We start from the raw sequence: 10809 nt of genomic DNA, 5'->3' as shown, positions 1-10809 counted from the left end.
CCCTCAACTCACAGTTTCACCAAACCATTTTTTCTAAACCAAAGCGCGGTAAAGTTAGTTTTAGGTTTGATTTTGGCTGCATATTCGCAGATGCTGCTTTATGTTTACAGTAAATGCCTAGTGAGCAAACTGCATAAATGTATATTGCCAATAACTCGCCTTAGAGAATACTTTCCCTAAGTATGTACACAAATATTTTTGAAGGAAACAATTACAGTAATGTTGTAGTATGTTCCAAGTGACCAGACTGACTTGCTACAGTTTAAATTTTGCTAATATCTTACTGTACATACAGTATATAATTATTTTTAATAAATTACTGTAATTCACCTTTTTTTTTTTTTTTTATCAAACTCTATTTTTATGATATGTGTACAAAAATAAGCATTAATGATTAATCCTACAGAAGCACTACAGCACTACCTCTGACCAGTGTAAAGACTGGTGTTATTTATAACGTCTTTCTTCAAGTGTTAAACCTGTCCTACAAGTTGACATAATGGTGCTGGTTGTTTTTTGCCATTCCAGGTTCACTGTCATCTAACCTGTTTGGTTTCAAAGATAAATGAACTGTGATGTGGCTCTTGTCTGGATCATCATGTTTTACATCCGAAATGCAGTCTTGTTCCCACAGAAAGGACAAGGAGCCATCAGCCTTTTCAAAAGCCACTGAATTGCAGTATATTTGCCTAATCTCAGGACATTTAAAAGAACAATAAAGGTCGTTACATGCTGTCATTAACGTTTTTCTTTTAAATGGTGGTTTTGAGTGACTTCCTCATTTTAGTGTTAATTTGTGTGTGTGTGTGTGTGTGTATATATATATATATATTTATATATATAAATACAAAAAATACAAATACGTAGCTTACGTAGTAGTTGGAATTTTTAATTTTTTACAGATTTAAAAAAAATGTAATTTTATTTTATTTTGACTGAAAGACTGTTTCAGATTGAGTAAACGCTGTTGATGGAGCGCGTGTGAGGAAACTCACCTGTGTGTAACTCGACGTGACAGGTAGAGCTCAGGTGTGTGTGTGTGTGTGTGTGTGTGTGGGGAGACTCAAACGATCATTTGTACATCTGGTTTCATCTGAGGAAGGAGTTAAACATGGCCTCAAAGAAAACCGAATCGAAGAAAAACGAGAAAACGGATAAATCTGAAAAGGCTTTAGCTGCGGAAAAGGAGCAATTCGTCAAACTTCAGGTGAGATTTACATATTTACGCACATATTTACTTCAAGTATTTGATTCTTGATGTTTTTTTTTGTTTTGTTTTTTTAAAGTACGTTTTGTTAATGACACTTTAACCAAAAATCTTTCTTTGGCGTTTTCCTTTTTCTTTCAGTGATAAAATAAGGTAATATGACAGAAAACACCTGATCAATTGTTTTACGCTTTTAAATGCTCATATTCGATCGCTTCGAATCCCCGCGTGATTTAAATTATTATACGTCATGTGTCGCCTAACAATAATCGCCATTATATTTTAATACACAGTTTCATTTGCATACCTTGTTTTTTTTCGACATGTGCCATTATAATGCCATGTTTTTTGACATGTGCCACGGTAATATAATGCTTCTGGGTATGTACCACAGGTACCATATGTACCGTTTGGGCCTGATATAACATTAATTTTAATACCGTAACCTTTTTTTGGACATGTGCCATACAACTGTAATATTCATTTACATTACATGTGTGCATCATTTATTGTGTTTAATCAATGATGTTATATCAAATCTCCATTTCATCTGCTTTACAGCTTCAAAGCATCACCAAATCCATCACGAGCGCTGAGGCCCCTATCAAAGAGAAATATGGACGCAGTATCCTTTAGTATTGGTTTAATACAGCTTTTCTTACGTTCATATTTATTTGTGTGTTGTAGTGGGCTTTCACACAGATGCCCATGCTTTTTCAGGCAAATTTAGTTGTGTAGTGCTTTTCACAATACACACTGTTTCAAAGCAACTTTACAAAAAAATCATTATGTTAATGTTTATAATATCTTCATGCCTTATAGTCACATTTAGCTGGGAGATAATATAGTTTAGCAATATAAACACTCAAGCAATTGAGATTTGCTTTAATGTATATAGCTTAATGCGAGTGTACTGCATGTATATGGATAAAGTTAGTTATATATTTCCACCATTATATAAAGAGCTGGGTGATAGTATAGTTGCATTTTGAGACACAATAAAAAAAAATCAGATATTTTGAATTTGCTATACAGCTAATGCTGTGTATCATCTTTGCTAGATATCATCTGGACTAGTACATTGTCCTTAACTTTTGCACAGATATCATTTTAGGCACACATAAGGAAGGCGGTGCCGTCACGTTCTGGTCTCATGCCGTAAGTCTGCCGCTGTCCAGTAACGCCATCCTCAGCTGGAAGTTCTGCCACATGGTGCACAAACTGCTACGAGACGGCCATCCTAACGTAGGTCTCATCTACCACAATATCATCTGATGAAAATGACTTTCGTTTGACTTTATTTGGCTAAAATGACCCTACAAATGTAATTCTATGTTTTGCTTGTAGACCTTACGAGACAGCAGAGGTCACACCGCAAGCATTAGACAGATGGGAACATTATGGGTGAGTGTCGAAATGATCTGGTGTTTTTCTATTGAGCAAGTCATTTACATCATCACATTAATCTTTCATGTGAATCTTTCAATTTAAATTTTGTATGTGTTTGCTGTGTTTTAGGGGAATCTTCATGATAGATATGGGCATATTGTTGCACTGTATGCCAAGCTGCTGTGTATTAAAATTGATTTCCATTTAAAGGTAAGTTTAATCCTTCCTTCAATGACATTTGAGTTTATATGTCTGTGTGTGTGTATTTATCTTGTTTCCACCACAGCATCTGGAAATCCCACCAAACCTTGAAACTCCTGAACAAGTCCTTGACAAAGCCATCACTATTGATATCAACAAAGTGTAAGTACATTGCTAATGATTTTAGTGAGCTTGAATAATCTATTAATGGAAATTAATTAGGGTTGCACGATAAATCGCATGCGATATTTAATGCGCATCTTGTTAGTAAAGCCGGTTCTGTAATCAGCGGTAAATCTCCATCACGTGCGTATCATATATGAACATGGTTTTGCGCAGCTTGTCAGTGAACAACGGCTCTGTGTAGTAAATGCTGCTCCATGTGAAAGCATGCACGTGATGGAGATTTACCGCTGATTATAGAACCGGCTTTACTAACGAGATGCGCATTAAATATCGCACGCGATTTATTGTGCAGCCCTAAAATTAAGTCGTGTCCATTTTTGGAAGGCCAAACAAAGTAGTTTCGCTTTCACAACGAAACACAGCGTCACACACGGCGGCCTACAGTGAGCAGAGGCCGGGGGCTAGAGTGAGCAGAGGCGGCGGGCTTGAGAATGGCGCGGCCGGCGGATTTGACGAAGGAGCGTCCGGAGGGCTTGCGGCAACCACATGTGACGACCCCGGGCTGGACTCCGCTTCGTCCACGGTGAAAGCCGATCCGGCGATCCACAGCGCAAATTTGTTATATTTCCTCAGCAACCAGCATGGATCAGCTCCAGGCATGACGAAGCAGATATCGTCCTCTTTTGGAAGACCAAACAAAGTAGTTTCGCTTTCACAACGAATCACACAGCGCCTTCACAACATGGCGGCGGCGGCCGCAACAATACTACAGCGAGAATAAAAGTTACGCCTTCTTTCTTTGCGTGAACATTTGGGCGGCGTTATGCAAATCTTCCCACATCGTTACGTAGATATGTGGGGGCGTGTTAGAACGAGCCGTTTTAGGTAGGCGTGGCTGACTCTTAACTTTTATAAAGAATATCTCTTTGGATTTGAGACTTTAGTCTTTGCAACTTTACAGATCTTCTTTATGCACCAAGAGCTTGTAACACTCCAAAGAGAAAGGAAAAATTGAAATCGCATCATATGACCCCTTTAAAGCTTATAATTGTTATTTATACAGGTTTGACATGACAGGTGAGGTTCTGGAGTACATGGAAGCAGCTCTAAAGCTGCAAGAAACAGGTAAACATAATGTTTTGTCATGTTTTTGTTTTTAATCCAACCCGAATAAATGCTTTTAATGCTTTAATTCATCAGTTACACAGTAAATTGGTCAAAAGTGACAATAAAGACATTTATAAAGTTATAAAAGATTTCCATTTCAAATGCAGGTTTTCCTGAAAAAATGTATCATGAATTGCACAAAAAAATATGAAGCAGCACAACTGTTTTCAACATTGATAATAATAAGAAATGTTTCCTGAGCAGCAAATCAGCATATTAGAATGATTTCTGAAGGATCATGTGACACTGAAGACTGGAGTAATGATGCTGGAAATCACAGGAATAAATTATATTAAAATATATTACAATAGAAAACAGTTATTTTAAATTGTAATAATATTTCAGTTTTTACTGTATTTTTGATCGAATAAATGCAGCCTTGGTGAGCAGAAGAGACGGTAGTGTGTGTAAAATTTTTTTTTTTTTACTTTTTACATGCAGTTTTCCGGCAGATGGAGTCCAGCTCCACCAGCTCTACCACTCCAGTGGGTCAGTGCCGTCTGGCACCGCTGGTTCTCGTCATCCAAGACTGCGGTCCACTCTACCATTTCCTGGTCAAGCTCTTGTTCAAGCTACACAGCCGTGAGTCTTGCTGTTTATATGCTGCTTTCTTTATTTTTATGCATCATTTTCATTGAGCTCATCAGCGCTATGCATCTGTGTCACAGGAACACCGGTGGACTCTCTGTTAGGACACAGGGAACGATTCCGTGAGCAGTTCAACGGGTAACAGTGGTCTGCAGTATTGTGTAAAAATGTACCGATATGGAAATGTAGTTTTTGTTATTGCCACTGACCAATATATATTTATTCATGCATTTATTGAAATAAACATCCTTCATGCCAAAACTCCAATCTAGAAATTTACAAGTGAATTCAGGTATCAAAACATTATAATGTACAGAAAAAGGATGGTCAAATGTTTAGTACTTTAACCCCCGGTTTCACAGACAAGGCTTAAGCCTATAGGCCCAGACTAAAATGTAAGTCTGAGCAGTTTCAACTTGCACTGATTGATCTTAAAATATGCCAGTGCCCTTTTTTGTGTCAAGATGCACACCAGTAATGTTTATTTTCTAAGGCATGTTTATAAAAATTACTTAAATGTCTTAATTGAACTGTGGCCTAATCCTAATCCTTAATATAAGCCCTGTCTGTGAAACCAGGCCTAGATGATTCTAGTGAAAAAGGCTCTGATATTATCAGCTTCCAGTATCAGCCTAATCATAACGATGTTGATTTATAAAAAATAATATCATACACTACTGATGTAAAGTACACTATAGTTCAGAATCATTTGGGGGTTTTGAAAGAAGTGTCTTATGCTCACCATTTTTTCATTTATTTTATTAAAAATACAGTAAAAATAGAAATATTGATTGACATATTACAATTTAAATGTACTGTTTTCTATTTGAATGCACTTTAAAATGTAATTTATTCCTGTGATGAAAGCTGAATTTTCAGCATCATTGCTCCAGTCTTCAGTGTCACATAATCCTTCAGAAATCATTCTAATATGCTGATTTGATTCTCAAGAAACATTTCTTATTATTATCATTGTTGAAAACAGTCTAGCTGCTTAATATTTTCATGGAAACTGTGATACATTTATTTTAGGATTCTTTGATGAATAGGAAGTTCAGAAGAGTGGCATTTATTTACAGTGCATTTACATTTATTCATTTGACAGATGCTTTTATTCACTTCAATTAGCAAAACATAAAAATGGAGTTCATGAAATTTCTGCTGCATTGAGTTGTTTTTGGTCTGTCTTTGTCCTCCACAGTTTGACGCAGTTTTTCGAGAGAGCGAGAGGGATGGAGTTTTTCAAATCGATCATTCAGATCCCTGATCTTCCCGATGTAAGATCTTCACATCCATATTTCATTGAATTTTAAATCATGTTAAACTCTTTTATAAAATGTTATAAAATAAATAATTATTGACATATTGGATAAAATGTTGAACAAATACACATGAATATATGCTTATGAATGTTGTAGGAGCCTCCAAATTTCCTGCGTGCAGCTTCATTCGCTGATCATGTGAAGCCCGTGGTCGTTCAGAATGAGACATACCCTGACTTTGATGAAACGGACACGCAGCTAGATTTCGGTGAAGGAAACTATCAGATGGTAAAAACAACCTGGATTGGTTAAACTTTGTAGATTGGTTCAGAGAAAGTCTTACTAAGTGCTTTTCCACATTTGTGACAATTTTAACATTTGATTATTTCGTATTCAACAGTATTACGGATACAACCAGTTTGACCCTCCAAATGACATACCAGAGCAAAGGTAACACACTGCTTTATGAAAGAAAGTTGACAAATTAGATCTATTTAACACGTCAGTTTTTCCTTGAAAACAATGAGACTAAATGGAGAGTAAATGCAGACTTTAGCGTAAATGCTTTCTTCTCCGATGGCTCTCCTGAAAAAAGACCCTAGTATCTCACACAACCCTCTACATTGCGAGTAAATCACTCGCATATGCGACTAAATCTTCACTCTGGGCGACTAAATTATGTCTAATATTAGCCAATGGCTAATAAATTCTTAGATTTTACTCACCAGTGTGTTAGTTAGAGGCTAAATATAAGCTTAGCACAGATATTTTCACTCGCCGAACTCTTGACTGAGCGCTTCAGAGTTTCATTCTCTGTTAAGCGACCTGTGCTATTCTTCAATTCATCCGAATGGATGCGCAGCCCACCTGTATTTGACGTACCGTAAACTGTAGTGTAAAGGCGCACAACTCGCTGTTGCTTTGTCTCACACGCAAACAGAGAGACAGAGCGAGAGAGTCTTACATAACGTAGAATAAACGTGCTACATGTAAACGATATTGTAGTCTACTCTCCCAGGATCAGGAAACTGTCCTCCATATCACCTATTATCATCCCTGTTTTGATTTCAGCAAATCAATTCGAGCGAACTCAGGCAACGTGATTAATATTCATGAACCCAGCAGCTCATTAATCCCTAGTGCATTTTATATTGTTATTAGTAGAATTTGTAGTAGTATTGCTATCTTATCAGTATTATTATATATATTTTTCCTTTTTTATAGAAACACTAAATGACAAAACAATATCTTAAGCACCACCACCAGTCCTAAGTTCAGTCAACATGACAAATATGCATTCATACATGGTTATTCTAATTACTAAAGTTCTATCATCATATAATGCTTAATTATCATAATATCATATTATAATGTTTGACTGACTGATGTTAAGTGTACTTTCAGATATTTAAAAAGCTGTGCTCTTTTACAAACATAATACACACACACACACACACACACACACACATACATATACATATATATATATATAAAATAGTATATCAAATATTTAATATTAGTCTGGCGAGTAAACTAAAAAATGTACTAGCCAATGGTGATTCTATTGCCAAGGTGTCCGTAGAGGGTTGTCACTTATGTCTCAGAAGAGATCTCAACAATGTCTCAAACCATGCTCAGATTTGTCAAGACACCAAAGTCATAGATCTCAATATGAACTCAATATTTCTTGAGTTCTTCCAAAATCAAGTGATCTGAATGTCAACCAGTGTTATTTTAGTGCCACTAATATACTATTACAATTTTTTTTACAAAGTATTTTGAATTAGATTTTCTTTTTATTTCTTCTTTTTTTACCTTCATTTTAGTTAGTTTTTTTTTCATAATTGTTATTTTTTTTAATTATTAATTTGTGTTTATTTAGATTATTTCGTTTTAGTTATTTTAGTACTTCAACCTATACTAAACGAAAATGAGCAATGTCATCTTGGCAACTAGCTGAAATAATAGAAGTTTAATTTTTTAATATTTTGTTTTGTTTTAGTTTATTTTGTTTCAAGTAACTAAAATACGTTTTGGCTTTAGTTTTAGTTTGTGATAATAACCCTGATTTAAACATCATTTATGTCAAAGGGAGTTTTAGGAGAAACATCCGAGACAAAGTTAGAAGTCATTTAAAATTTTGGATGCAATTGACTGAAATTATATTTGTTATGATCATTAAAACCTTTTAATCTGATGCTTAAATTAGTTGTGTAAACAAAGATGTGTCATTTCATAATTTAGATGACTTTTATACTAAATTTGTGGATAATAGTAGGCAGCATAATAAAAGAATAAATTGGTGTCCAAATGTTTGATATTTCTTTTCATGTTATCTATAATATTAACTCTCACGCAGAGAGACTGAGGCTGATACTCTGAGGAAGGAACTTGAGGTGGTGAAACCAGAGCTGGAGCTCATAAAAGTGGAGGTTAGACATTTGTTTCTATTTACATGTGTCTTGAAGAAGTCTTTTCTTCTCCTGTGATTGATTCCCATCATCCGTGTGTCTGCAGGCCCAGCGTGCCGTGGTCCAGCTCAAATCTCAGGTCAATATACTGGAATCCGAGCTTGAGGACCAGCGGACGCACAAGCAGATGGCGCTGGTGGAGAACGAGCGTCTGCGCATGGAGGTGGAGAACCTCAGAGCACAGACCGCAGTCGCTGCCAGCATACAGGCCACAGCTGAGGACGCGGGCAGTGAGTGACACACATACACAACACATACACTACTGTTTGTTTGGTTGGAAGACATATTTTTATCCAGCAAGGATGCATGAAATTGATTAAATGTGCCAGTAAAGACATTAATGATACAAAAATATTTTTTATTTTAAAGGGGTCCTATTATACTTTTTCAACTTTAGTTAGTCTGTAATACAGCACACGCTGGCCCAGCTAACCGATCACAGCACACGCTGGCCCAGCTAACCGATCACAGCACACGCTGGCCCAGCTAACCGATCACAGCACACGCTGGCCCAGCTAACCGATCACAGCACACGCTGGCCCAGCTAACCGATCACAGCACACGCTGGCCCAGCTAACCGATCACAGCACACGCTGGCCCAGCTAACCGATCACAGCACACGCTGGCCCAGCTAACCGATCACAGCACACGCTGGCCCAGCTAACCGATCACAGCACACGCTGGCCCAGCTAACCGATCACAGCACACGCTGGCCCAGCTAACCGATCACAACACACACTGGCCCAGCTAACCGATCACAACACACACTGGCCCAGCTAATCAATAGGCTTGTTTGAGATGCGCCTCGCCTGAAATGTAGGAGTGAAATAAGCGCAGTCAAGACGGACAGTTCTGCCCTCTCAAAGTGGAACAGATACCAACGAGATCAAAGGCAGATATCGCGTTATTCACACTCACGGGCTGTGTTGCTTATAAACATGATATAATTTCAGTTCTGATACTTTTATATGAAAATAAATATGATGAACAAGACACTTAAAGTGCTTGCTATTTAATTCCATACGAAAGGTGTATTTATCATCCATTTTTACTTTAATACAAACATGTATTTTAGATTCTTATATAAATATGACAACAATCACATATCTCACACAGCGATCGCACTGTCATAATGTTTGGGAATAGTATTGCATAATTTAAATACATAATCACATGAAATCAGATAAAAAATAAAATATTTTAGAAGAGAACGCAACATCACGGTTGTCTGAACCAATAAGCATTAAGCTGTGTCGTCAGTCAGTCGTTTCCCATCATGCTTTTGATCAGCGCAGTCGGTGGAGAGCAACTGACCTCGATATGGCGCGCACTCCGTGCCAAAATCAAACGTTCGAACGACCGACCGACCGACCGACCGATCGAACGAACGTCAAACCGAAGGTCTATCCGAACGTCTTGAGCTTTGAGGGTCTTACACTGCGGGTGATCCACGTGACGACCAGACATGACGTCAGCGTCTTGAAATTAGCTGGTTTTTAAACATGTAAAGAGACATGCTGCTGTGTAAAGGCTATAAATGGACTTTACAGGCAATACATATAGATATTGTTCACCTAAAACAACACCAAAATATTTTTTCTGAATCCTGTGCTTGAGTATGTGTTTTACTTTAAAAGAGCAGACATACTGTACGTTTTTATTGTTTATAGTATCATACAATGTTCACAGTGTTATATATATATAACAATCAAACAATTAAATAATTTATTTACTTTTCCAACAAAGGTTACAATTCCAAAAATTTACATACTGTCATATGTCAGGAATATTAAACTACATACTATACAGCAATTTTTAAAAAATTGTCTGCCAAAAATTATAAATATTGGAAGTTGTCATTACAGGTACAGGTTTAAAAACACTAAGAAAATCTTTTTTTATTATTACTTTGTTCAATATTAAAATAGTTCAACAAATTAACCTATTGTAGTTAATAGCTACTTTGATGTTATCCTTTATTGTGTTATCCTTGACAAATAGTGTACTCACTTTTTTTTTTTTTGGTCAAATAAACAAACAAACATGTTTAACATTAAAATTCCAGGAGTCTTTACAGTGGACAGTTGCTCTTACATTTAAGGTAAAAACCTTTCAATATGTTCTCATGAACTGCTAGAATCTGTGACTTTTTATAGATGTTTAATGAGGTTATAAAATATAAACATGTTCAATCTTCATAGGAGCCGATTTGTGTGTAAAACCTAGAATGAAATAAAGAACATCCATTTTGTTTGCATTTACAGAGATGTCTATTGATCAAAGATGAATATATCCTCCTGAGACCCAGACTGATGTCTGATCTACTGTAGAGTAGACATACACACTATATATATACACAGTTGAAGTCAAAAGTTTACATACACCTTGCAGAATCTGC

At 36.5% G+C, this 10809-nt stretch overlaps 1 protein-coding gene across 3 annotated transcripts in view; it reads left to right on the top strand.

The window, feature by feature from the left end:
• Positions 1–1021: 1021 nt before the first annotated feature.
• The window catches only part of LOC107704128 (huntingtin-interacting protein 1-related protein-like), a 19820-nt gene continuing 10032 nt past the window's right edge, over positions 1022–10809 (top strand). For all 3 annotated transcript variants that reach the window (XM_016506983.1, XM_016506984.1, XM_016506985.1), the window contains exons 1-14: positions 1022–1207; positions 1769–1832; positions 2310–2452; positions 2555–2611; positions 2726–2806; positions 2883–2959; positions 3987–4048; positions 4532–4672; positions 4759–4816; positions 5880–5955; positions 6097–6228; positions 6341–6390; positions 8300–8372; positions 8458–8641. In XM_016506983.1, coding sequence (XP_016362469.1) covers positions 1112–1207; positions 1769–1832; positions 2310–2452; positions 2555–2611; positions 2726–2806; positions 2883–2959; positions 3987–4048; positions 4532–4672; positions 4759–4816; positions 5880–5955; positions 6097–6228; positions 6341–6390; positions 8300–8372; positions 8458–8641 — 1294 coding nt within the window. In that variant the 5' untranslated portion in view covers positions 1022–1111. The remainder of the gene's footprint in view (positions 1208–1768; positions 1833–2309; positions 2453–2554; positions 2612–2725; positions 2807–2882; positions 2960–3986; positions 4049–4531; positions 4673–4758; positions 4817–5879; positions 5956–6096; positions 6229–6340; positions 6391–8299; positions 8373–8457; positions 8642–10809) is intronic.

This window comes from Sinocyclocheilus anshuiensis, unplaced genomic scaffold (assembly GCF_001515605.1).
Source record: "Sinocyclocheilus anshuiensis isolate Anshui unplaced genomic scaffold, SAMN03320099.WGS_v1.1 scaffold690, whole genome shotgun sequence".
Classification (NCBI taxonomy): domain Eukaryota; kingdom Metazoa; phylum Chordata; class Actinopteri; order Cypriniformes; family Cyprinidae; genus Sinocyclocheilus; species Sinocyclocheilus anshuiensis.
This window is presented reverse-complemented; position numbering and strand designations above follow the sequence as displayed.